We start from the raw sequence: 27,231 nt of genomic DNA, 5'->3' as shown, positions 1-27,231 counted from the left end.
AAGTTTGTTTATCTCAGACTGTCAGGTTCTCTGCCAGCTTGGCAGTGATGATAAGTTACACAGCACAGAAAGGAGCTTTGGGGTGGTCTGTAACCCTGTAATTCCTCCTGAATTTTCACCCCATACAAGTAAAATGCTGCTATTCCATGCAACCCTGGAATTTGCAGTGTTCCTTGTTAGGCACATAAGATAAGGCATGAGCATTAAAACATCAATAAGAATTGTTATTTTCCTGGTTTCATTTGGTGTAAATCAGCCCTTTTTCCAAAGAGGAGCATTTTAAGTAATGTGTTCCCTAAGGAAGGAGAGTTTTGCCGAGGAAATCTGACTTGCACTGCTAGAAAGTAACAAGGAGGATGATACAAGTGGAGAAAATGTGAAGGATGAGTCCTAGCAACTGTAACAGCATTTATATCCTCTGCAGCCCCAGTCCATCCAACCAAGTCTGCAGGAGGCTCCATCCTACAGAGCTGGCAAAGCAAGTATGGTCACAAACTTCTCAAGTTCCACGTAACTGATCAAATTTAGGGCTTTTTCACCCCCCAAGTAATTAGCCCCTAATTAGTTTCCTGTTTTTTTCCTGCTCTGTTTGAGTTCCTGAGCTGTAGAATTCCTCAAGTCCCAGCTGGCCTGGGACTGATCTGCTACTACTGGGCACAAAGTTCCAGAATAATCCTAAAAATGTTTCAATGCCTGATGTGCCAGCTGTGGTTGGAGTTGCTTGAGGTTTTTGTTGATTTGTGGTGGATTTTTTTTTTTTCCCGATGAAGGGGTAAAACTCCAAATGATCTCATTAGAGCAGAAAAGAGCATTACCCCAACCAGAACATATTTTAGTAGTGCAAAACCCAGCAAATTTGTTTATTTGTGATACTACCTCAAAAATATTTTACTAGCTTTATAGAAGCCTATTTGGGAATTTGCTTAGTTCACTAAGAAGTGTTGGAAGTGAAAAGTGTTATTTTTTGGAAGGCATTTTGTAAGAAAGGGAGTAAAACACCGCTGAGAGATGAATGAAAGAAATGGGAGAGGAGCAGGTGTCTTAGGGTGTAATCAAGGAGAATTGTGGGAGCAGTAGGGGCTGGCAAGGAGGGAAAGGAGTGATTAATGTGCTGTGGTGGCTTTCCTCATCCTGTGACCCGAGTATGGGTGAGTGTGCAACGAGTGTATGTGCTACCGTGAGATGATTTTCTGGGCCATTTTTAGCAGAGGAGGATGGTGTGATGGCAGAGGTACCTGTCTGTTGGAATGCTTAAATGACACGGGATTCCCTGGCTGCTGGCACCTCAAGCACGTTGTCCTGCGCCTCTTGAGCGTGTTCTCAAGGCTGCGCCCCCTTCTCACCAACGAGACGCTCCCATCCTCCTGCCCGCGTTATCCCGACCCTCCTCTCGCCGTGCAGGTACGGCCGAGGCCTGCGGAGCCGAAACGTCCGAGAGGGCCTGGAGAAGCCTCCCGGCCGCGTGAGGTCACGGCGCAGCCCGGGAGAGCCCCGGGTCCCTCCCCCGCGCAGGCGGGGCCGGGGCAGCGCGCCCGGAGCGCCGCCCGTCCCTCCGCAGGCGGCGGCGGCCCCGGCGGGTCGCGGTCGCTGTGCCTGGCTCGGCGCGTCGCCCCCCGCGGCAGCAGGGAGCCGGCGGCGCTCGGCCGGCCCGGGGGGCGCTGCCAGCGGCTCCGGGGCGGGGCGGCCAGGAGAGGAGGAGGAGGAGGAGGCGGGTTCCCCTTCCCCCGCCGCGGGCTCCTCGCCTCGGCCGCCCCGGCTGCGGCCCCTCCGGCGGGCGCACGGCCGGGCATGTCCGCGGCGCAGGTGTCGGAGCGGCGGGGCTGGGGGGCGGCCCAGGAGCCCCGGCAGCCCGAGCCCGGCTCGCCCCGCGGCGAGGAGGCGGCGGAGGACGGCGGCCGGAGCAGGGAAGCCCCGGCGCCCAAGGAGAACGCGTGGACGCGGCGCAGAGCCCGGCGGGACAGCGCTTCCCCGCCCGCGGGGCCGGACGGGCGGCTGGCAGCGCAGGAACCAGGTGCGGGGCCGGCAGCGTGAGCGCGGCGCCTCCATGGCAGCGGGGCGGGTTTGGGGTTTTTTTGGCGTTTTTAGGAAGGAAAAGCGCGTGGCTGCCGGCGGCCGCGGAGCCGGGCCCGTGCGCGGCGCGGCGCGGCCGGGTTTGACATACATGGGCACGGCGGGCAGCGCTCGGGGCGGGGGACACGGCCGGGGACAGCAGCGCCCGGCTGGCCGCAGCTCCCGGGGCTTGCGAGCGGCCACCCCGGGCCCGCGGTGACCTCCGGCCGGCCCTGGCGCTCGCAGGGAGCGCTGCTCGCCCACTCGTCTCGTTCGGGCTCCTTCAGAAACGCCGCTTTGCCGCAGCTCCTTTTTGGCTGCTTGCGCAGCAAGGCCCTGGGAAGGATCCGTTAGCTGGGTTTGGCTTGCAGGATGGGGCTGCGGAGGCTCTGAGCACTGACCTAGGCAGACAGTGCGCTCGCTGGTGGGATTTGGTGTGTTTACATAGCCACGGGATAATTTCCTGGCCTTAAATCACTACATGGAAGATAAAGCTGCTTTATGGGCAGCACGCTGACATGGCTTTACAAAGCTGGTCGTCAAGGACCTAACTTGAAATTGCCAGGCTTTGTGCTTAGGCTAGCAAAGAGTTCCTAGAAGTTTGGAGCTTCTTGGAGTATTGTTCTTGGCTGCAAGTAAACTGCTGACCTCAAAATGAATACTTCAACCAGCGCTTCCCGAGAATTTCAATCTCAGCACTTGCTCACTTGCTCCTGAGGGCACCTGACAAACCTTTTTTGTGATCTCACAGTCACTTTTATCCTTGAATTAAACACGTACTTCCTTGACAAAGAGAAATATATAATTTACAGTTTCAAGGATACAGGTCATACAAACGGAGCCCACATTCCAGACCACAGAATCTCTTACTTGGCTGAAGAGCAGAACTTTTGGCAACATCTACATACCCATCTTTATTATCTGCACTGTTTTGTTTAGGTGTACTGACGCTCTCCTAAGTACCTGCTTGTGCCCAGCTTCCAAAATCCAGCTGGCTGGGCAGAAGCTTGTGGTCTGCTTCATGCATCAAAGGGGACTTGTCACTCGTTTGCCTTGCTGTGGCAGCAATAGCAACAGTGCTGCATCAGAAGCAGTGGGAAAGCTGCTTTTGTTGTGTTAGCACCTTGAGTGCTTCACCTCGGTGAAGTTTGCTTTCCCAGCAAAGATAAAACACACAAATAGCTGTTGAAGGAAGGTGGAGGCAGGGAGCAGCGTGTTCATACACTGTGCACATTGTCTCCTTCATTTCATTATTTAGGAGAGCCTTATATTGTTTTTCTCCTGCAAGAAGTTGTGCCTGCCATTTATGGAATTAATAATTAAGCTGAGGAGTTGTACTAGAACATAATTTTCAGCGGCCAGGTGTGTAACTGAGCAAATAAGGGAGTCAGCGCTGCTGGCAGTGGCACTGGTGAAGAACACACACCAGGAGGGTGTGTTTTGGTTTGGTCACCTCCAGAAGCACCGTGAGGAAGCCACCACCATTCTTACCCTTGTAAAAGGCAAAGCAGCTGATCCTTGGTGGCTGTTTGAAGGAAGAAATTGCCATGTGCCTCCACCCGCAACAAGGGATGTATTTTGAAGAAACTAATTGCACCTTGGCAAAGCAGAATCTGTCACACTAGGCCCTGATGAATGTTGTAGTATGGAAATTAGTCATGTGAAATAATAAGTGGATGAGCAGAAGTACTCCTGGGATGGAATGTAGAACTATCCGTAAAGAGGATAATAAAATGTACAGGGATCTCACATCAAAGCAGGGGCTGGATCCTGCTAGACTTGTTGATCCTGGTGTAATTTGTTCAAAGTTTCCTGAGACGTGCACCTATGGTATGTTCAGTGATAGTTAGAGACTTGAGAAAATTGGCTCCAGCCTGTCATCTTTGGACTTTCAATTTAGCATGGGATTGGTTTGTGATAGAGGCAAACCTGGCTCTTGTTATGAAACAAACTGTTAATGTCACCTGATACTACCAAGAAAATGCAAAATTTTGGCTGAAGAATTTGGTCCAAGTGTTGTAGCTAGAGCTGATTATATTTTTGTCTCAGATACCATAGTGGGTTTTAGTCATTGCAGTAAACCAAACACCCAATGCAAACATACCTGAACTTTTCATGGCGTGTTTGTCACCACAGTTCGGTATTTCTGACCAAGAGTTGCATTAAACTTTGCTTTTAAGCAGAATAACTTCAGAAGCTACTTTTACATCCTCATCTGCTTTTAATTTGTGAGGAAAGACTCATATCAAGTATAAAATTGCTAGTGAAATGAATAGGCTTCTCTCTAGTTCAGGAAGAATTGTTTCGCTGAGAGAGTGGTTGAGCTTTGAAGCACACTGCCCTGGAGGGGTTCAAGAAATCACTCAGTGCCAGGGTTTGGTTGACAAGGTGGTGTTTGGTCAAAGGCTGGACTTGATGATCTTGGAGGTGTTTTCCAACCTTGGTGATTCCATGGTTCTAATCCTGGTGATGGTGGTTGGATGGAGTGAGCTTCAACAGAGGCTGCCAAGTGATGAAAGGTGATGAGATGTCCTCCCTCCCCTTGCAGTGCCAAGCCAATGTATTGCAGTAAGTCCTCACTTCTTTAGTTGAAACTGTGAGTTTGCCATCCTCCACATAAAAAAGCATCACCCAGGATTGAGTGGCTGAAATAATTTTATTTCAAAAGTTCTCCCACCTCTTCACCTGATGAAACCTTCAGCACTGCCCTTTTTGTGAGGTTGCAAAAAGGGAATCTGAATGACAAGTTCTCAGGTTTTCATTTATATAGCTGATGTGGATCTCTAATGAGTTATTAGATGATTATTCAAAAGTTGTTCATGAATTTCATGAAAATATTCAGTGAAGCAAAATACTCATGCTGCTGAAGTAGTTGAAGTGGGTTTGCCTATTAGTGTGTGCTTGAATGATGTAGTTAATTAAAATAAGTGCACACTTCATTCTTTTATTTTGTGCTTATTGTGTTTATTTTGGGGTATCAAAGAGCACATTTTATCTGTTTGATATTTTGGTAGCAGGACCATTTCACTGTAGTGCTGTTGTGTAAATCAATTTGCTTTAGCCTGATAGTAAAACTGGTTATAAAGTACAGTTTAATGAAGATACATTGTGTTGCTATCAACAGCAAAACTTAGATGAGTACATTCATAAATTATCTGATTATCAACTCTTTTGGGTGTATTTAAGTCAGCTGTTCTCATTAGTTCTTATGAATTCATGGAGTGTTTTAATAGCAGTGTCTAAAATGATTCAAAGCATTATTAGAAGTTTCAGCCTTGACAATTTTTCCAACCCTAAAGGGATGAAAAGTGTTATCAATACAAAGCTGCTGCCTGTATTTTAGTTGTACATAACAGCATGTGTAATTTTGTATAGCTGGTTTTTGTCTGGGGTTTTTGTTTCTAAACTGGAGACCTGTTAAGAAACTGAAACCCACCTCCCTGTGCTATGGCATGTGCTGCATTTAACCATGAAAACTTTGGTAGAAATTGAGTCACAGGTTGCAGTTTTCTATGAAGAAGCTAAGAAAAAAAGGAACTGAGAAATTCAATTCAAAGAAAATAAATAGCATCATGGTGAATCAATCATGGATTGGGGATTTCCCCCCTATTGCTTGTTGTATTGAAAAATTGATGGGTTTTAAACATGAATAGGTGGAAGGATGCATAACTCACTGCCTTGGTTAATTGTTCAAATGTTGTGGAGATTGACAATCTAATGTAGCTTTTGCTATAAAATTCTAGAACTCCTGTAGGGCAGAATGTTAGAATAGTAATTAGGATTTTTTTATTATTGTTTTGCAGAATTTCTACTCTAATCCATGCTGTGGATTTTAATTAATGATATTCTCCAAGGGATAATTTTTGTTACATTTGCAATAATTCATTTGTTAAAACAATAGATATAAGCATAGCTTACCTTGTTTAAAAATTGAATATACTGTCTAGTTTCAAACTGAGCATTGAAAGAAAAATATTGTACAAGTTCAACACACAGGCTCCAATAAAGTTTTGAAGAGCTGGGTGATTTTATCTGCTCCCTGAAGCACTTCTGGTATTTATGGGGTGCTGCTCCTTCACAAAAGGGAACACACGTGCAGGTCAAGTAAAAATAAAACCTGAGCATTGTCTAGAGAGCCTCACAGCACAGTGTTTGTATCAAAAATCAGAATTAATACCACCTATATTAATAGGCCTTGCTTCTAGAAGAAATTGGCAGTATCATCTTCCCTTTCCATCAGAAAAAATTACTTGCTGGCTGTTTATTTGCAGGGCTTCAAACCATCCTTTCTGCAGTCCCATTCCTTGTGATCCTATTGTCTTGTGACCCTGTTGTGGTTGTGATCAGGGGTACTTTGGTGAGAGCTCTTATGTACAAACTTTGCTCCTCGGCCATCCACTCTGCTTTTCCTTCTCTGGTGCTGTTGTCCCTGAGGATTGCTGCAGTTTTTGGTGGTTCCAAAATTCATCTTTGTCAATTTTCAGAGCTGTTGTTCCATTTGTGTTGACATGCTGCTCATGGCTTGCTTGTACTGCCTTGTCTTTCTGCTGGAGCTGCCTCCTGTTAGGATGTGGTCTGGTGGGAAACTTGGAAGAACCATAATAAAAGTGGCTCTGGAGGCTGATTTCTGTTTTCATCTGAATGCCATCTCTACTGGATGGAGCTCAGTGATTGAAAGATGATCATTAGCAATTAAAATTCATAATTTATTTCTTTCTCCCACACCCTGAAAACTCTGAAACCAGCGAGTAAAATCATTGAAGAGCAGTGAATTCTTTCATCAGCACAGCACACCACTTATTAACAGGTTCCTTGTAGCATACCACAGGATAAACCATTTTAATGCAGTTGTGTTGGAATTAACAAGTGAAATAGTTTATTTGGACTAAAAAGGCCATTTTGGGGTACCCAATGCTGCTATGGGATATTAAAACCAAGCCCCAGGGTGATGTTAAGCAGGGGGCTTTTATCTGAACACGTGCTTTGCCTGTGTCCAGGTGCTTTTTCAGGTGTTTTGTGGCTCTAGGCCTGTTTATGACAACAGAAAAGGTGTGAGCTGGGTAAGACCTTCCAGTGTTCTCATGTTATGTTCTTTTACTCTCCCACCCTCCTTCTTGTTTTTCCTTCCCCTTTATCTTCCCTTTCGTGCTTCACACTGAAGTCCAGCTCCCACGTGATAAGCCCCAGAAAGCTGCCCAGGAAGGACCTGTTGGTAAATTTGGTTGTAAATTTGGTTTTCAGCATGGCTTTTTTAGCAGGACAAGGAACTTTGTGCAGGTGGGGAAGCACAGAGTGAGATGAGATCTCAAGTTCCAAAAGGGCATCACCCACCAGGCAGTGCATTGCCCAATATTTTCTTTTTGTTTAGCTTGCAAATACATCTTCCAAGTCTTGGATTACTCCATTCAGATAAGAGAGATTCCTTCAAACGAGTTGGGTCTCATTCTGCTCCATTCAGGCAGCTTTTCCTGCCACCTGGAATAAATTATATCCCATGACTAAGAGAGGGCAGCAGCAATGAGCCTTGCACTTGTGGGTGCCTTGCTACGCCCTGCTGACACACAGAGCAATCCTTCAGCAGCAACTGGAGTAAAAGTGCTGTCAGGTGGAAAAAGGGCTTCAGCCAGGTAATTGGACAGGGATGTGTGTTTACAGCCACTCAGTTTACCTGCATAGCTAATTGGCAGCTCTCTTGGAGAGAATTACAAATTTGTTTGCTGCTCCACCCCTGCAGTTGTTTGTCTTGTTTTGTAGAAGGGTAATTAGTTTACTACTGAGTGAAAATTAGGGTTGCATGGTCACTGTGTGTTTCTTAAAGCTCTCAGTCTGAAATTAATTGAGATGTGTGGTTTGGCTTTGTTTTAAAAAGCAGATCTGTAGGAGAGGCAAAAACCTGCTGGCAAATGGTGGTCAGGATTCACTGGATTCGTGTCTGGTGAGATGTCCAGGTTGTAGGAAGCACATCCATGAAATTCATCACTGATATGGCTATAAATGATATTAAAATTGAGGCTGGAGTGTGGAGTAAGCATTAGTTTGTGTTGTAACGTTCACTGTGTATTCCAGGAAGCAGCCAGAGAGGCTTTCCAGAGCCACTGGGGCACAAGGGTGGGGTTCCCAGTGTGGAGCCCTGATAAGGGAGATTAGTCACTGGATGTGAAAGAGATAAGGCCTGAGGAGGTGATGTTATCCCCGTATAAAATAATCCACTTGTGATTTCACACACGTTCAGTGTTTCAATAAAACACCCAATGGGAGGTTTCCAGGAATGCCTGTGACTCCCTCTGTATGGGAAGGCATGCACTGGGAGAGCACTGAAGAAATTAAGAGATGGTTTCCTCTTGCTCAGGAGATCAGATGGGATCATTATTATAATGGTTAGGCTTTAACAAAGTAGTATTTTCCTCTTTGCATATTTTCCTTTGTTTGTTTTTTACTTTGGCTTGATTTTTGAGCTATATGGCTAAACTTTATTTGGCTTCTGAGTAAGTACTTAGAAAATTACTAGGAATTTGGGAATATATAATTGTTTTAATGATTTTTTCCCCCTTGCTTGCATACTTATATATTTCATTAATTCTGCCCTACAAATATAGCTTTTAATAGGAGGACTTATTAAATGTCTATCAGGGATTTTCTTAGCCACTTGTTAGGTTAAAATACCAGCATTTTTACATAGCCTTGAAGTTCTTAGTTGAAAAAAAAAGTAGAAAATTAGTAGGAAAAAAAAGCTTAAATACAGAGTAAGGCAGCATCTTGTACACCTGGTTTGCAAGAGTATTTACCCCTTATTATGAATGTGAGTTTTCAGTGTCATGTACTATTAGTGACTTTATTCACTAAAAAAAGGTTCATTGGCTTTGATATCAAGCCCTCAGAAAGAGTTTGGTGTAGTATGATAGAGCATGGCAGAGTTGTTAACACACACCTGCCTTATTCTTTAAAAGTGCAGCCTAATTCTTCACCTGAAAATGTTTTTTTTCCTTTTCAGAACTACAAAATTCCACTAAAGTGATAAAAGCGGGAAAACCCAGGTCAAGAAAAAGCAGCAAGGTCTGTATTTTTGCTTGTATGATAAATAGCTGATACTGCTTTAATAAAAGGGTAGAAGATATTTTGGAGTTCCAACCAGAAGTGTGATGTTATGCCTTGTTAATAGAAAACAGAGAGAAATAAAAAAAAAAAGGGAAATTAAAATTAGGAGCGTTGCTAAATTGGTGTATGGATGAAGGACAAAGAAAGGCATTATTGTTTAAATAATCACTGGGATTCCATAAATATGTGAAGGGGCTGCAAAAAACCCAGCATCACTTGAGTGGAAGAGATGCTGGATTGGTTTTGGAAATCCTCTTTGCATCTTATGTGATGAGTGTCCTTTATGTGCATAAAGTTACCATTACAGGAGACAGCAAGTCCTTTTATGGAAACATTAAGTTCCTAAAATTTTGTACAGCCACCCCTTTTAGGCTGGTAAATAGCTGTCAGGTTTTTCCAAAAACTGAAAGCTTTGAGCAGTAGATGCCTTTTAATCACACATGTGTAGGACAACATTTAATCTGACAATTGTCTGATGTGAGCTCAAAACTCTTTCAAAAGTTTTGTGTTTGTTTTCTGTTGTATTACTTGCTTTTTTAAAAATAGCTACTTTTGACAGCTCTGCTCCAGGGGTTAGCCTGGCTCTCTGAGCCATGACTGACATCTTTCCTGTGTTAAAAAGGGCTGTGCCTTTAAGGAATATAAACTGTTTGTCACTTTTTCAGGCTGATGATTTGGGCGATATCACAAGCTGGCCGACCCCGAGCGAAATAGCAAACAATGAAGTAAGTGTCATTTGGAATCCTCAGGATTATTATTTTTTTTTTAACCATGTTGGCTTATCTGTTTCATGCTATACATCCCAGAATGTGCTTTGGGTGTTGTGGGGTTTCAGTAGAAGTTTTGTCAGTAATTCAGGATACTGGTGTGTGCTGTCTGCACTGGTACTGGAATTTGTTAGTGGTGTGCCACAGACATATGCATTAAATAGTGCCTTATTTTTTAACTCCACTGTTAAAGGTGTTTCATTTACCTTTTCTGATGTTTTCATCTGTTTATGCACAGATGAAAAGGCCTTTGGAGTTGTGAACATGCTGCCCTCTCTTGTGGCTCAGAGTGCTTAGTGCCCATTGTCTGAACACAATTTAGTTATTCTTAGTTACCTTATTCCTCTGATGTATTTTTCCCCTTCTGGGTTTTAAGCTAACATCTATTCTGTCAAATTATCCTCCTTTCTCTTTATCTCAAGTGATAAGTGCATAATGTATTTTAGACCTCTCTGATGCTATTTAAAAGGAGAGCACAGATTATTTCAAGTAGTGAGGTGCCATTTCACGGTGCTGTAGCTCTGCAGCAGCATCCCTGTGGTGCTTTTACTGTGTTCTTGGGCAGGAAAACCACAACATCTGGCTTCAACCACATGCATTTTATAGCTGAAAGGGTCCAAATTCATGTAGTGTCTGTAAAACAAAATAACATTCAGTTTGTAGTTAAATTTAGTTTATTTGTCTAGGGGAAGGCTTTGTGCTCAAATTAATTAGAGCACCCTACTGCAGTATCTACTGTATGTATTTCAGCAAGTTCAAAGCTGTCTCCACAACATAGGAAAATTCTTTCTCTTTAGCAGAAATGTCTGCAAAACGTCTCATGCTGCAGGTAAAAATTTATATCTGATCACAGAATGATTTGGGTTGGAAGGGACCTTTAAAGGTCTTTAGTCCAGCTCCCTCAACCCAAGTGGAAAGGACGTCTTCCACTTGATCAAGTGAGCTTCACCCAGCATGGCCTTGAATGTTTCCCAGGATGTGCCAGGGACATCCAAACTCTCTGGGCAACCTGTGCCACTGTTTCACTACTCTCATAGTGATAAATTTCTTCCTTTACCTTGTCTGAAACTCTTTTATTTTAAAGCCATTCCCCCTTTTGGTCTGTCCCCCTTTTGTAATCCCCAAAGACTTTCTTAATCTCAAAATTCATTTTATGCTGTTGCCATGTTAGCAGAAAATAAAGCTGTTTATCAAGGGACTTTACAAAGAAAGACAATTCTTAAAGTTCACCCTGCTGAAGAGGCTGAGAGCAGGAATAAAAAAAGAATTTTAATAGCTGAAGGAAATGTGCAGCTCCTGCTATCAGCAGCTGTACTGCCAGAAATAATTACCTGTGTCTCTTACAGTGTAAGACTGGAAGTCATAGTAAGAAGCCAACAAATAGAAGAGAAAAGGAGGAGAAATCGGATCAAAAAAGCAATAATGGAATCAAGGACAATCCTGAGGCAAAGCCAGATGGCCCAGCAGATAACACTAGTGAAGATGAAGCTCAAACTAATAACCAAAGGAAAAAAGGTGAGTTTAGGCACTGTGTATAATGCAGCAGGGCACTGTTGATACAGCTGCATTGATTCCAGTTGAGGGACTCAATAAAACTTCTCATGATGTGCATTTGCTGGGTGAATACAGAATATATTGGTGTCTGCATGGAAGCCTCAGCCAGGCTGCCTCCCTCAGGGTTTGGAGCCTTCTCTTCAGTCAGATTTCTGGGGAAAAAGCAGCTCATGCTCTGCTGATGGTCCTTGGAGCTCTGAGGATTTCTGGAAGATTTTATCATGGCTGTACAAGCCATTTCTGTCTCTGATATCTTTGTTTCCCTCGATAGTGTTAAATTAACTTAAAATATATATATATATATATATATATATATATATATGTGTGTGTGTTTGTGTGTGTGTGTTACTGCATATACACCAGCACTTCCATTTTCATGCTCTACTATTAGCATGATCATTTGAAAACAAACAAAACCAGATTATTTGCTTTCTTTTGATCCAATCTGTTACACTCAGAATGGGAAGCAAACCTCCTTTGGTCAGGAGATTGGAATAGGCTGGAGAAACAGCAGAAAGTGTATCAATATCAGTTGTTTTTTTCTTGCTTCCCTGCTGGTGTTTTTCCAGATCCTAAAGGCCTTTGCTGTTCAGATTTATTAATCTTCCTATATACATAGATATGTATTTTAAAAACCTCTACTGCTTTAAATTTTTTCAGTCTAAGTGGAAATCTAAAGCAAAGCATTCCACAGCAATATGTAAAATATGCACAGGTAAAATATGTTTTCCTTTCCCCCCACCCCGTGCAGAGAAGACATTTTTTTATGTACTTGCTTATATTTCTTAGCCACAAAAGAATGGACCCCACAATACCGATCAATATTTTAGTTAAATAAATTGTTAATGGATACTTTAGGCCAGCCTGCAAATACAACAAAATAAAGCTTTGCTAATGAAACAAAATAAAGCTTTGATGCATGTGAATGAACTTTTGAATATCTTGAGGTGAAAGTACTGTACCACAGCTAAATTCTTAGGAAAATTTTTATGATTTGTAATTGAAATCTTTATTGTGGCGGTTAATTTTATATGTTTTATTTTAATCTCAAAGTTTCATATACAAGGTGTGAAATTATATAGCAAGGAATTTAGTGTCTGTATTTAACACTGACATAGCTGTAAATCCTTGATCATAGAGCATCTGAAAAGCCACTAAATAAAGTGTTTGCCTTTATTTCTTATATTTGAGGTTTAGGTGAGGTTTCATTTCACTTTCAGAAATTCTTGTTTACTGCTTTGATTTAGTATTTGTAAGATATTAAAATTTCCATGTTAAATTTCTCCCGCTTTTTAAGATTTGAAATTTAACTGTTGCTAGTTTTGCAAGGAAGATTCTATGGAGTCTTTTCAGGAGCTGAAACCTCAAGTATTAGTATAATAAAGAGTAATATATTAACTTTTCAAGGTAACAAGCAGAAATGGGTGCCCCTGCACTTGGACGACGTGAGGTCAGACAGTCAAGACAGAGCGGGCTCTCGAACGAGCTCCAGATTTGTGCTGGAAGCAAACAAGTTAATACCTCATAACAACAGAAGGAATGAGGCAAGAAGTAAGTGCTTCTCACTCTCTGGGTCTTGCTGGTGGTGGCAAATAAAGTGTAATATCAATGAGCTGGCAGTTTGTGTCGAAACTTAGGTAAAACCTGGTGTTTATGTTTGCCAGTGACCAGCAGGAATAGAATTATTATATTATATTCCCCTTCACGGCACCCTACACCATCTCATCCCACCATGTTACCATGCAGAAAGTTTGGAAAAAGGCCTCAGAAGGTGCCTGCTGAGCCCTGCTCTGCTGCTATTCCCACAGCTTGTTGCTACCAGAGCAGCTGCTTGTGGAGCTACACTTTGAACTCTGCTTTGGCAGTTCTGCTGATGTTGTTTTTTCCTTTGAGCTGGACCGATTCCCTCAGCTCCCTGACCTATTTCTCAGCACAGCCATGCAAAAAGCTGCACCAACACCACAACTGCTGCTGCTTCTGGTCCTCAGGTGCTGGGAACACAGCTGGTGAGGTGGCAGAAATCTTAGGCTGAGTGGAAGTTTGTTGGTTTAAGTTTGAAGATTGCAGTATACGTTGCCAGTTTTGAATGTTTGCTCATTATAATAATTACTGGATGTTACTGATAAGGTATTTATGAAGTCATTTTAGGAACGTGGATGTAAGAGTTAGATCTGGATGTCTGAAGGGTGGATAGAGGTGGGGGAGGATTTTTACCAGTTATCACTACTTCCTTCAGCAGTTTTTTATTAGGATGGTCAAATGGCTGAAAGCCACATGCATATAGATTACATTCTCTGTAATATAATTACTGTAAATTCAGAGCCTTATTTGACAGGGCTTGAGCGTATGAGCACACATGTGTAGGGCTCACTAAAGCAAGATTTTTAATACAATTTTTAGTACATATCTTTAGCCAGTCCTTTGTTAAATTTAGCAGCTCTCAGTTTGATCCAGTAGGGTTACCAGAAGAGCTGTGGATGCCCCATCCCTGGAAGTGCTCAAGGAAAGGCTGGATGAAACTCTGAGCAGCCTGGTCTAGTGGAAGGTGTCCCTGCCCATGGCAGGGGTGGCTGGAACCATTTGGTTTTTTAAGAGTCCTTCCAACCCAACCATTCTGCAATTCTGAGATTCCCATCTCACTCCAGTAGTGGTGGGAGTTGTCCACAGGAGGAGACTGAGCTGTTGTGATAATTCCTTCCATCCCTGAGCTGCTCATGGGCACTGTGACCTCTGAGCTGGCACCAGGGTGTCCACCTGTGGAAACCCAGGGAATATTTCTCTGTCTGCTCTGGGGTGCCCTGACCCTCAGGGGAGCACTCACTTTGACTCTCATTCATAGAGAAAGTTTCCCAGACTTCAAGATAGACTGGAATCCACAAAAGTGTGAAACAGATTATAGAGAGCAGTGTAGGTGTATCACTTAGTGAGAAATTGAGGGTTTGGGGTTTTTAGTGTGTTGTGGATGGCAGCAAGATGGAGGGCACAGGGTGTTGTCCTGGGTTTCTTCTTCATGCTGCTTCTTGCTGCTTCTTCATGGGTTTGGGTGGCATTTTGTAATTGGGCAGAAAAGTCCCCATTGCAGCTCTTTGGGATCAGTTCTTGGGTTAAAAGGGAAAATAATCCAGGTGTCAGTTCTTAATTGGACAGTTTAGTCTTAAAAGACCTTGTACCTAGAGATTGCTGGCTCTTTTGTGCCTTCTAATGAAAAGCCGCTGAACTCATGGTTGTGAGACTATTTTACTGATAAGAAATAATAAGTCTGAACACGAAATATTGTCTCAAGTGCCTTCAGTCCACACCCCAAAAAACCAACAACTGGTACTCTGGCACCCAGCTGCTTCAGAAACATTGGGGGTTGACTGCCTGTCCATCCATTACCTCCTTGCTGCTGAGACCTCCTGAGCCCTCTGGCAGGGCTGGCACACCTTTCCTGCCCCTCTCCTGCAGCTTCTGAGGTTTCAGAATTCCTGAAACCTCAGCGTGGCTGAGGCCGTGGCTTGCCCGGGCTCAGGCTGAGAACTCTGGTGCCATGAAGGACCGTGGCTGGCACGGCCTTGGAGGCACCAGGATGTTTCTTTGTGACTGCAGGTGTTTATTTGGTGTTTTGCTGTTCTCCTGAAGGCTGGCGCCGCGACAGGGACAGGAGGGAGGACCAGGACGAGGTGTGCAGCGTCAGGAGCGACGGCGGCCGAGGCTTCTCCAGAGGCAGAGGAAGGGGCAGGAGCAGAGGAAGAGGACGAGGCAGAGGAAACCCCAGCAGTATGCTAATCCAACAGATACCTGGCAAAAAACTATCAAATATATATATTATAATGTTGTTTTTGTTTTCTGACCTTGTCATTTTTGTGTTCTCTTTTGTGTTGAAGTGAACTTTGACTATTCAGTTGGTTATCAAGAGCTGTATGGTGAAGGAATTGACCAAGTGTTTCAGCCTGAGCTTAACCCTGGTGTGATTTATTACTATGGTGATGGAACAGGAGTGCAGATGTACTCTGTGGATGAAGCACTTCTCAAGGAATATATCAAACACCAAATGTAAGTAGATTGCTTAATGTATAAATATTTTTGATAAAAGTACTCATTTCAAACGGTGTTGAATCCTTTCTATCCATGTCAAATTGAAGATTAAGGCACTTGGGGTTAACTTTGACACCATTACTAGTGTCAACTCGAATTTATTGACTGGTGGGTGGAAAATCTTGAGTAATGGGGAGGAGTTTTAAGGAAGCTGTTTCTACATCTTGTGCTGTAGTCTGGCTCTAACTCGTATAACTGCTTGATTTATGGCACACAGCCCTCTTTATGTTGTCATGTAAGTGAGATATGGATGTCTCTGAGCTTGTGCTTTTGAGTACTGTTGGTCTGTTTTTGCCTGTAAAGCTCTTCTTGGGTGATGTTTCCCCCTATTTGCTCTCAATTTCACTTTGAGAAGTCTCGTTAGTTTGATGTTTTCAGTGTGTTTCACCTGAAACATGTAACTGAGAGAGAGAGAGAGTAGTTTTGCAATGAAACTTGATTTTTCAATAATCTGAAATGTTTACTTTCTCGTGTATACCATTAGGCAATGAGAAACCATCTGGAAGACTGATTATCACCAGGAGACAAGTCTAAAAGGGCCTGGAAAGCACTAGTTCATTTTAAAGAGACAGTTTCCACCACTGGCAGATATTTCATCCTCTGTACTTGCATTTCTCAGGATGCCTCTGTGGTGGTTTTTGATTGCCCTCGTGTTCCGTACAGCAACTTGCTCATTTTATTCTCGCTTCTTTTGTTACAGTTGACGCAAAAAGGAAGAGAAAAAGCCTCTTTAAAGGGCAGAAAGTATCTGACATGTGGCTATCAACTTCAAAACTTCTATTGCAGTCTTTTTTTGCTCTTGCTGCCAGGCCCCTAGGAGACCTGACAGTGGACATGTACCCCCATGTCAGGATATTCGGCCTTCACTGTGCTCAGACAAGTGGGGGAGGATCACAGCCACTCCACTGTTGGCCAGATTTCTGGGCATGCAGTGTAGAATCCAGACCTGCTAAGGTAGGACATGCTGATGTCCCCTCTGCTGAGAAAAAAATGTCAGTTACAGCACTGGTCACACCTGGCTTTGGGTATTTTGGTATTCCCTTTTGGCACCGACACCTTGGCAGGTGTTGGTAGAAGACTTGGCATGGCCACTGGTTGCTTGCCTGCTGTGAACTCCTAAGGCTTTTGGTTATGGAGTTTGCTTTCCATGAGAGGGAGATTCCTGAGCAGATTTAGAACAGAACTTCACTACTTTATTCTCCCTAGACAAAAAAAAAAAGTGGTTTTTATTTATTCCCTTCTCTTATCACATTAATAATGATGGGAAACAGACTTTATTCTTCAGTTATCTGTTATTAGCCTCTAGATTGGGGTGGCTTTGTCTGCTTTTCATAATTTAGTTATAAAATATGAAAGTGACTATGCCAAAGAAGGAAATATATACAGAATAAAGATGCACAAAATTGTTATGTCTCAGAGATCCTATTGGAGTCCAAGATAAATCAGGATATATTAAAGAAGTGAGATTGAATCCTATTGGATGAATAAATTTTAAAAGTTTACCTGCTTCATAAAGGAAAAATATTAGACACTGTCCAACTGATTTGATGTGTAATTACAGGAAGGAACACATTGCTATCAAGCAATTTGTGCTTGTCCCAAGAACCAACTACATGTACAAGAGAGTAAAGTTTGGATTGCACACAAAAATATCTTCTATGTTTTTAACCAGAGGCTGAAGTTGTCAGCCTGAAAAGTTTCAGTGCTTAGCAGCTCCTCATTCTGCAGCATGCAGCAGAACTCCATTTAAAAAGTCCTCTTGCTTTAGAAAATAAACAAATCAAAGTTCAAACATCAATTCAAGAATAAGGAAAGGGACACTGAGGAAAAGGCAGAAGAGAAAAGCTGGAGGGGGTGTGTGTGTTTAGGTTTGTCCCTCTACTTGGAGCAAACTTGTGCATTGTCTTCATTTATCATTAATGGTCTTTCACATTCCTTTTTCTAGAGTGATGGACATCAAGTGAGGCAGTTTGAGTCAAGTTCAGTCATTGTCCATTTCTGCTTGTGGAATTTTTAACTAGGTGAATCGTTACAGGATTTTACCTTTACTGTATGATTGTAAAGGTAACACCAGGAAAATGTTGGTTTATGGCATTTGTGCTTGCTTATCTTCTAGGGAGGGGAAAAATACTGTAGCAGCTCAGAACAGTAGACAGGATATTCTTGAAGGAAACTATCTCTTTGTGCCCAGTTGCTTCACTGATCATACTTGGCTCTGAGTTAGAGCTTAATTCTCCAAAAGCCTTGTTCTCTTCTCTGTTTGCTTTGATTTAATAGCAGTGTTTCCATTTGTCCTGTCTTGTCCAGCATTGAGACTAAATTCATTCTGTCTTGGAGCTGAGTGTTGGTCAGAGCACGGTGCTGATACTGCCGAGGGCCCAGGGTCCATCCCTGCATGGGCCTTTCGCTTGGGAGCTGGGTTCCAGGATCCTTGTGGGTCCTTCCAGCTCAGAATATTCTCTGTGTGATCTGTGTGTTTCATAGAGCCAGCTTTTCCTTCACATTTCTTCAGGACAAAAAATTAGAGAAAGAAATGGTGTCAAGGTGCTGCTGGGGTCAGTGATGGCATCAGAGTGCCCTGCTCTCGGAGACTTTTTGGCCTTGATCCCAGCTTCAGTGGAGAGACTTGTTGTTTTATTCTTTTTTGAAAGTAGAATGATCTTTATTTCCATTTGCATGTGCAGCTCTTTTCCTCAGCATTTTAATACCCTCTCATTTTCTTTTGTGTGCTGCCTCTATTTTTGTCATACAATTGGAACTGCTTTCCATTAAGTCTTTCCCTACCTGTGTTTTCCTGAATGTGATGAGGAGTTAGCCTTTCTTGGATGTACTGTGCAAAATCATGCTGTGGTGTGTAAGCTCTATGAAAGGCCTGGATTTCAGCTGCCATGTCAATTGAGGGGGTTTTCCATTCTTTTCCATAGGACCTTTTCTCATTCCCTTGCTCTGTGTGACAGACCATGATTTGAATTCTTTGCTTTTTGTCTTCACTAAGTATAAAACATCTTTGACACGTGGATTATTTCCTAGAGCGGCTTCATTGTTGAAAGTTTGTCTTTCTGCTGTTTGTCCCTCATCCCTGTGGTATTACCAGAGTCCTGAAATGTCCTTGTCCTTCAACATCATCCATTCTTTAAGGCTTTTTTCCTCCATGAACTTGTGCCTTTTTTTGGTACACTTTCATGCCAAATCCAACATGATTTTGTTTTCTCATCTTCCCACAAGCATGCTCGGTGGTTCAGGGTATCTATCTGTGCCTCAGCACTCAGATAGGACACTTAAGCCTTCCAATGCACTGGAAACTGGGACAGTAAAAGATTATTCAGTTCAGGAGGAACTGGTACTGCTGTGTGGGACTGCAGTTCTTGTCCTTCATCTCTATGGGGGCCAAGACAGTGTTGTTCCCTTCTGTCCATGTAAGTAATGAGAGAGGGGGTGGGTGAAGGAAAACTGGAGAGTAGTTTTTGGTTGTGCAAATGTCACAAGGCTTTGGTTTTTATCCCTCTCTGCTGTACTGAGTCATAAATCTGTCTTAACCTTGCTGCTCTCTGGGTCTTCCGCTGAAGAATGGTTTTGTTGATATGAAAATACTCTGGTTTTTTAATGGAAGCCATTAACAAGGAGTCTAGGTTGCTGCTTTAGGATTTTCTTTAATCATAGAGTAAGCTCAGGTTTGTGTGTTTTGTTCTGCAGTGAGTATTATTTCAGCACAGAAAATTTGGAGAGAGATTTCTTCCTGAGGAGGAAGATGGACCAACAAGGATTTCTGCCTGTGTCGCTGATCGCCAGTTTCCGTCGGATGCAAGCTCTGACCACGAATGCTGCACTCATTTTGGAGGTAAAATCATTCAGAAGCACGTGTTTGAAAAGTTCCTTGGTTAATTTTGTGCTTTCAGAGCTTCATAGCTTCAGAACTATGCAGTTAAAAAAAATTTTTTTCTTTGTAATGAAAAGGATTCTATAACGAGGCTATTAGTGGCCAAGTTGGTGTTTATTTTTTTTTCCTTTTTTGATAATTTTAATGATATTATATTCTTGTCACACAGGCCCTAAAGGACAGTACAGAAGTTGAAACTGTGGATCAGAAACTAAGAAAAAGGGTTGATCCAGAAAAGTGGCCAATTCCAGGTCCTCCTCCATGCAACCTGCCTCCAACTGACTTTTCCCAGCTCATCAATTGTCCAGAATTCATACCAGGCCAAACTTTTGGCTCTCATACTGGTAAAGGATTTATTTTACAGAAACATAAGTTTAGGGCTGTCTGTCTAGCTTAGGAAATTTGCCTCATGATACTGATTTCATAATAGAAGTTGTACTTTTGGTAATGGTTTATTCAGCTGCTCTGCCTGCCAGCCTTGCACTTGCCAAGTCACATGGCTGATGTGAAGTAGATTAAAAATGTCTCTTGTGTGTTATGGCTGTGACCATTCCCCAGGATATAGAATGGTGGGCTACAGTGGAATTAGTAATAGTAATCTTAAACTAGTCCTAAAGTCGGCTTCATTTTTGTGGAAGTTCACTCATTATTTGGGGCATCCTTGTTTTGCATGGGAAACTCATTCATATTTTTAATAGGGAGATGCATTTGTTTGCTGACAACCCTTGGCAAGGGAATAGTTTCCTAAAATGTTGGCTGCAATTAAATGGGAAGAATGAAGATGGAGTTAGGCAGCCATCCACAGAGCTAGAGAAAGACACAGAGAAAACAAGATCCTAATGATCCTAATGATGCTGCTCTTTTTTTTCTCCTCAACAACACATAATGTCTCACAGGCTATGAGGAAATTTTCTGTGGAAATAAATTCTTAGAATTAATTTTGTTCTGAAATGCTGAGTGAACTGTGAAAAGCTGTCTCTTAAAAATGAAAAATTCTTGTGTTTATCCAGAGAGGTAGAAAAATGGTAGCTGTGGTTAAAAAGAAAGACCAGTGAAACAATTGAAAAACAAATAAAATAGAACCAAAGCAGTCCATAACAGGAACTGAACTACTGTTTTCTACTGCCAGAGTCTGCACCAAGTTCTCCAAGAGTGGGGAGCCCTCTGAGTCCAAAGGAAAACGCTGAATCAAGTCATTTTCAGACAATGTCTAAAGGACTGTCTACAAGTTTGCCCGATTTGGACTCTGAACCTTGGATAGAAGTGAAGAAGAGGCATCGTGCATCCACTGTCAAGCTGAAGGTAAAATCCAGAACCTTTAAGTTATGTTTAAATAAACAAATGCAAAACCAACTTTGAGGTTACACTATAAACCAAGGTTTAAACATCTTAACATATATGATGCTTGAGAATGCAACAAAGTTTGGAAAATCATTATCCAATTCAAATGTAAAACCTTTTCCAACTTAGGAGACTGTTCCTGTACCTGATCAAACACCAGATCACCACCAGCCACCCCCACCTCAGGAGGAACAAGAACAGGAAGAACTTGAATTTTTGTTTGATGAAGAGATGGAACAAAATCAGTGTCGGAAAAATAAATTTACTGATTGGTCAGATAGTGATTCTGATTATGAAATTGATGATCAGGATGTAAACAAGATTTTAATTGTAACACAGACACCACCATTTGTGAAAAAACATCCTTGTGGAGACCGTGCTGGCAACCGTGCGTGCCGTGCAAAAATTACATCAGAACTTGCTAAAGTCATTAATGATGGCTTGTACTACTATGAGCAGGATTTGTGGATGGATCAGAGTGAAAATGATGCCATGATGAAGGTAATTCTCTTCAATTTTTGACTAGAAAACCGTGCCTGTCCAGACAGTTTCCACATTAATTTCAGCCTTCTGCTGTGTAGTTGTAAAATGCTACAGCAAAGTGACAGTAATTTGCAGGCCTGCTGAATCGTCTTTACAGTTGAAAGCAAACCTATGTTTTGCCAGACTTGCAAAAAAACCAGACTTGACCAAAAACACTGAATGAATTTTTTTTGTAACATTTTGGAGATGGTTCAAGTTTTCCAATGTTTTCTTGTTCTGTGAGTTTATTTCATAACAACTGCAAACCCTTACCCAGAGGGGAAGGGGGGTACATGAGAGAGAGATGAGATGATGAGAAGGAGTAATTTTAAAATAGTTTTATATTAAGGTTCTGTTGGCCTTGTGGTTTGTTAGAACAATAGTTAGGATGAAGTTTATCTAAACACTGAGTGGTGAGGGAAAGGGGCTTCATCTGTGCACAAAGAGGGGGAAGCAGCTGCATGGACAAATGGAGCATGTCTGCACAAAAGCAAGATGAGAAAGGTGGAAAAGCTTGTTGAGAATAAGAGCAAGAAATAAATTGGATGGAATTTAGAATAAATAGAATTTAGAATACAGATTAGAATGCACCAAGAAAACCAGCAAACATGAAGAGGGCAGTGAGAAATAGCAAACTGCAAGGGAGAATATTTCTTTTTGTTTGTTGGTACAGACTTGACAATGATTTGATGAGATTTTTCACACCCACGTGGACATGCCCCACCTGAGACAGGTGTATGGGTACTTGTGTATCAGTTCTGGCTTATTTTCTCTTCATGAGATGCATCTGTCTCTCAGGATGGTATCTATTGCCCTGCTTTGCATTTACAATTTGCTTTCTCTAATTCAGCAAGAGATTGAGAACTTTAAGAAGCTGAACCTCATTAATAAGGATGAATTTGTTAGTCTTGCACCAGAAACTGCTGATCCAACCCAAGAAGTTCCTCCAAGACCTCCAGGGTTACAGAAAGGTAAGTATGGAAGTATTTGTATTTCAGAATCTCTGTAACAAAGAACAACTCTGTAGGAGTTTTGGCTCTTTCTGCCTGTGCAGTATTTTAATTTTGGTTCAGTTTGCAGTCTGAGGGGGCTTTTTCTTTGCTAATTTTTCAAATTGCCAACTGTTCACGGGTAGTGTGGCTTCAGTTGAATGACAAGAAGCTGGTGCTCGTTCTGCTTTGTTGTCACTCTCTGCCAGCACCAGGTGCTCTTTGTTTGGTTTGGAATTTACAATGTGTAAAGTTAAACCGAAGCTGTGAAACATTTTATAGAAACCAGCATTTTTTATGGGATACATACACGGATGGAAGGAAATGAGATTAGAAGAATTTACTACTTGTGTCATACCATTTCTGAGCAGTCCCAACATCCAAATCTTATCTCTGGTGGTATTTCTGATACTGTGATACTGTTAACATTTACTGGGTTACATGCTAATAGCATCTGTAAAGGAGCTCAGTAAAACCACCTCACTTTCTCCTGCCTGCCTCCACATTTAGCAGAGGAGCTGGCCTGCAATTTCCCAGGTGCTGAAGCACTTCCCACAGCAGGAATGGCTCGCTCACTGCCAACAGCAGTCCCAGATTCCCCCCGTTTCCACCCTGGCTTCATCCCACGAACACCTCGCACCCCAAGGCTCCAGGACCCCAACAAAACACCCAGGTTCTACCCTGTGGTTAAAGAAGCAAGATCCTTTGATGTAAAGGTAAATGGAAAAACATATTTAAAAGTAAAACCAAAACAGCAAAAGCCTATAAAACTCATATTTGTGTGTACAGTTTAGCAAAAATTAAAAGGCAAAAAGTTAAATGCTTCTACTCCTATTGCTTAACTCCAAAATATTTATTATACTCATTTATTTCTATTAAATGCTTTTTGAGTCTTCTTTCTTGAAAGTCCTTACTGGAAGAAGTGTAGTGCTTAAGACTTTTGATTACTTACATAAGACTAATCTTCAGGTTATGAAACTCTGGTCTTGTGACTTTGTAACTTGTTAGATAACAGAATAGAAAACAGATTAGATGTCTGTTTTAAAAGGGAGACAATGAATGGAGTCAAATTAGGGAAATAAATCCTTCATTTACTTTCTTAGGCTCCAAGAAAAAGAAAAACTCGCCACAGTACAAATCCTCCCTTGGAATGCCATGTTGGTTGGGTGATGGATTCCAGAGACCACAGGCCAAGAACTTCCTCTGTGAGGTAAATGCTGTTGCTGTTACTCAAAATTTATTTGCAGGTAGTTCTCACTACTAATGGAGAAGCAGGCTATAAAAGGCAATTTATAAATACAATGGAAGCAAGAAAAGAATGATCAAGAAAGACAAAAACATGGAATGCAGAGCTGTCTGGAAACAAGCTAGGCACATTGGTGTTCACAGTGTTGTCTGATCCATGATACAGCAGCAGTAATGTTACTTGAGGCACTGATGATCACTTCAGCGGTCATTTAAAATCAAGCAGGACAGTAATGTTTAATTATTGTCCAAAGCTGTTTTATTTTTGCCATATTGGCACAAAATCAGATTTTCTTGAGGGGCACCCAAACCCAGGTGCAGTGCAGCCGTCCCCAGGTGACCGCACTGCAGCTCTTGTGCGGCTCAGGGTGGGTGAGAACTGACTCTGCAGAAAAGGCCACAAATGTGTTGGGTTTTTCCTCCAGCAGTTCCAATGCCTCACCTTCAGAAGGAGCTCCACTGGCAGGATATGGCTGTACTCCAAATTCTCTTCCCAAATTCCAGCACCCATCTCACGAACTGTTAAAGGAAAATGGCTTTACTCAGCAGGTGTACCACAAATACCGGCGGAGGTGTTTAACAGGTAAGCTTCCTAAAACTTTTAGAAGCTTCCAGGTGTTGTCTAAAACCAGTTTTCTTCCCATTGTTCCTCATCCTTGGGAAAGGCAAGCAAAATTTATTTGGTACCTCTGTTTTAGGAACCCTGCTTTCCATTTAACTTTACATTCCCTGACAAAAAAATTCACTCTCAAATCTGAAGTTACCAGAAAATCTGGTGTGTTTTTTTTACTAAAGACAAGACACTTTAAAATAGTCTGGTGAAATATTAAAATAGTGCTTTTGTTCTTCCCTTTCTTTTTTTTTCTTCTAGAGAGGAAACGGTTGGGAATTGGCCAGTCCCAAGAAATGAACACACTTTTTCGTTTCTGGTCCTTTTTTCTGAGAGATCACTTCAACAAGAAGATGTATGAAGAATTCAAACAGCTTGCTCTAGAGGATGCAAAAGAACACTACAGGTATTTTTCCCTGAGGCCTTGCCATTCCTTTCAATGACTGTGAAGTTTACATACATCTGCAGTGAACCTTTTTAGTACTGCACCTGACTTTTTGTAAATCTTTAACATAGCAGTGTGTATGAATTATTTTAATAGCAAAAATCAGTACAGAGTTGTGCTGTGCAGATGAATAGCTGGCTGTGCAGCATTTCCTGACCGGTAATCAGTTCTGAATTCTACAAAATCCTGTAACATGCTGACCATGACGAGTCAGTTCTGTACTAACACTCCTCACATTCTTCCTTCTGTAGGTGAAGATATTCTTAAACTTCATTTTACTTGTTCAAACTGGTTCTTGCCTCACAAAAATACCAGGAAAATGACCACAAAGGAAATTGTCACTGCCCTTTAGTTCTTGGATGGAATTCCCTTCCTTGCACCCAGTTCCCCACCTCTGTTTCTCTGAGGCAAAGAGACAAGGTGGATTTTTGTACCTCTCTCTTCTGTTCCAGGTACGGCTTGGAATGCTTGTTCAGATTTTACAGCTATGGCCTGGAAAAGAAATTCAGGAAAGAAATATTTGAGGATTTCCAACAAGAAACAAAGAGGGACTATGAAGCTGGTAATTATCACAGGCCTGTCACTGCTCACAATGTGGTAACATTAGTTGAGGATAATCCCAATTCCTTGGCACTGACCTGTTAACTAACCAAGAACAGCTTTTATTCATATTCTTTTTATCTTCAGTTCTCTTAAAAATATAGTTACCAGTGAATAATTAAGTTTATAATTAAATTTGACCTTTGCAAAGCAGTAAAATTATCTTTTCCTGTTACTAGGTCAGCTGTATGGACTGGAAAAATTTTGGGCTTACCTAAAATACTCTCAGCACAAGACTCCAGCTGTTGACCCCAAACTACAAGAATACCTGAGTAAATTTAAGAGATTGGAGGACTTCAGGGTGGATGTAAGTTTCAATGCCTATTTTACATAATATTTGGTGTATTTTCGTTGTAAGGTAATCTGAGAGCAGTGCTTGGTTTCATGAAATGGCAGCCTGATAAGTTCAAAGAGCATAATCCTTTCAGTCCTACAAGTCTGTGGGGAGGAAAAAAATACCTGGCTTTATGGCAAAACACCTAACAGGCTGCCCATGTTTCTTTTCAGCCTCCTCTTGGTGAAGAACCTGGCAGGAGGAGAGCAGGTGAGGATTCAGGACACCACAGACATCAGCCCAACTCTTCCAAAACCCTTCCCACCACCAAACCCACCGCTGCCTGTCAGTCCAGGCCACTGGGAAGCGTTTCCTCTGGGAATACTGTGCAAGCCACAAAATCTATAGAAAGTGATGTACCAGAAAAATAAGACTTTGGATGAGCTTGTGCCCTCGAGAATCAACTTTGGCATCACTCCCCTAATCTGGAGACCTTCAAGGCGAGGCAGTCTCTACTGCGTGATTAAAAATGTGGGAAGACAGAGGATGGGATGCTCTTTTTTGCAGGATATAGCTCCAAAACACTTGCCCTAGGAGAGTTGCTCTTGGTTATGGGATCATTGGAAGGATGCTAGGGAAGATTCTTTGGCTTCAGTATTGCTTTCCTCAAGCTTTTGTTTACAAAGAACTGCATTCCTTGCATATGCAAAAAAATACTTCGAGGGATGCCTTACATTTCAGCTCAGATTTCTTAAAAAAAGGTATGATGTATACCCATGTTATTTACTGTGCTTTCCTTACCCATATTTCCCTGTTATTTGTATTTTACCAAAGCAAAAAAAAAAAGATTACATTATATGTAGAATATTAAATGGAAAGGAAGGATCTATGGGACAGGTTTGCTTTCAAGGCTAACTATCAAAAAGTATGTTTTTCTGCAAAAGCACATTGGAGAACATGCAGCTGTATATGAAACTGCATTTCTGGATTCTATATAAAGATAGAGTTTCTATTTTTTTCAGGGTCTCCATAGTTAGTATTTTATTAAGTATGGAGTTTGAGTGGACATAACTGGGATAGTTTTGCAGGTATTTCCTTCAGTGCTGGTTCTTTAATAACTCAAGCAACAGAAAACTACAGGGGAAAATTGAGCTTTTGATTTTGTAGTGTCTTAAATTAACATTCAGTATCTACAGTTTGTGCAGATTGTTAAAATAGCCAACTATTCATACTCTGGGCTTGAGAGGTGTCTTCATTTGAATTCTCTTATGATTATGAAGTCTAGCAGGAGAAGCGTAATTTTGAATTTTATTTTTTCTCCATTCTTCAAGTAAGAATTAGTTTGGAGGGAAAGGAAGTATTCCTTGTAAATTTTAATTTACAATTTGCTTTGTTTTGCAATATCTGAATGAAGTTCTGCTTAAATTGTGCTCGCTAAGCCTAAGTGATTTCAAACAGGTCTCAAGACAATTTCACTGAATGTAAGTTACTCAAATACAAATCCATTTTTGTAGCTGAAAGAGGGGGATGTTTATAACCTGTCATGTCTTATTAACTTCACTACTTTGTTTTTAAAGACTCAAGAAGAACCAAGTGAATAACTTCTCTTCTGGGATAGGTGAGAGGAATTCCAGCTTTTGGTTAGTTAACTGCAGAATTACTTCAGTTAATTTAAAAAAAAAAGTTATAAAGTGATATCTAGCACAGATGCCTTAAACTGACTGCACAGCCATAGATGGAGCTTTAAACTAACAGCTCGCAGAAGTTATAGTGAATCTGTTAATTT

At 41.8% G+C, this 27,231-nt stretch overlaps 1 protein-coding gene across 4 annotated transcripts; it reads left to right on the top strand.

Annotated features, from left to right (window-relative positions):
- Positions 1–1,152: 1,152 nt before the first annotated feature.
- LARP1B (La ribonucleoprotein 1B) lies at positions 1,153–27,181 on the top strand. 4 transcript variants are annotated; one of them, XM_074542005.1, is made up of 19 exons: positions 1,153–2,011; positions 9,041–9,102; positions 9,810–9,869; positions 11,258–11,426; positions 12,873–13,016; positions 15,087–15,224; positions 15,332–15,500; positions 19,236–19,380; positions 19,589–19,763; positions 20,549–20,721; positions 20,890–21,261; positions 22,133–22,253; positions 22,785–22,987; positions 23,375–23,481; positions 23,942–24,099; positions 24,388–24,532; positions 25,024–25,133; positions 25,351–25,478; positions 25,679–27,181. In XM_074542005.1, the coding sequence occupies exons 1-19, from the start codon at positions 1,168–1,170 to the stop codon at positions 25,874–25,876; spliced, it is 3,621 nt and encodes a 1,206-aa protein (XP_074398106.1). In that variant the 5' UTR covers positions 1,153–1,167; the 3' UTR covers positions 25,877–27,181. The 4 variants fall into 4 exon arrangements, with proteins under 4 accessions (XP_074398106.1, XP_026648313.2, XP_005485725.2 ...); XM_026792512.2 differs by having other exon boundaries at positions 22,782–22,987; positions 23,945–24,099; XM_005485668.4 differs by having other exon boundaries at positions 22,782–22,987.
- Positions 27,182–27,231: the final 50 nt, after the last annotated feature.

The sequence above is a fragment of the Zonotrichia albicollis genome, chromosome 5, assembly GCF_047830755.1.
Source record: "Zonotrichia albicollis isolate bZonAlb1 chromosome 5, bZonAlb1.hap1, whole genome shotgun sequence".
Lineage (NCBI taxonomy): Eukaryota > Metazoa > Chordata > Aves > Passeriformes > Passerellidae > Zonotrichia > Zonotrichia albicollis.
This window is presented reverse-complemented; position numbering and strand designations above follow the sequence as displayed.

What these genes read in the sequence shown, in the direction of transcription:
- LARP1B (XM_005485668.4), top strand. Translation starts at nt 1,168, where the DNA reads ATGTGCTACCGTGAGATGATTTTCTGGGCCATTTTTAGCAGAGGAGGA. An exon ending in GAATATATCAAACACCAAAT is followed by an intron (nt 15,501 to 19,235) that starts GTAAGTAGATTG and finishes TTTGTTCTGCAG; the next exon opens with TGAGTATTATTTCAGCACAG. An exon ending in ATGCTGCACTCATTTTGGAG is followed by an intron (nt 19,381 to 19,588) that starts GTAAAATCATTC and finishes CTTGTCACACAG; the next exon opens with GCCCTAAAGGACAGTACAGA.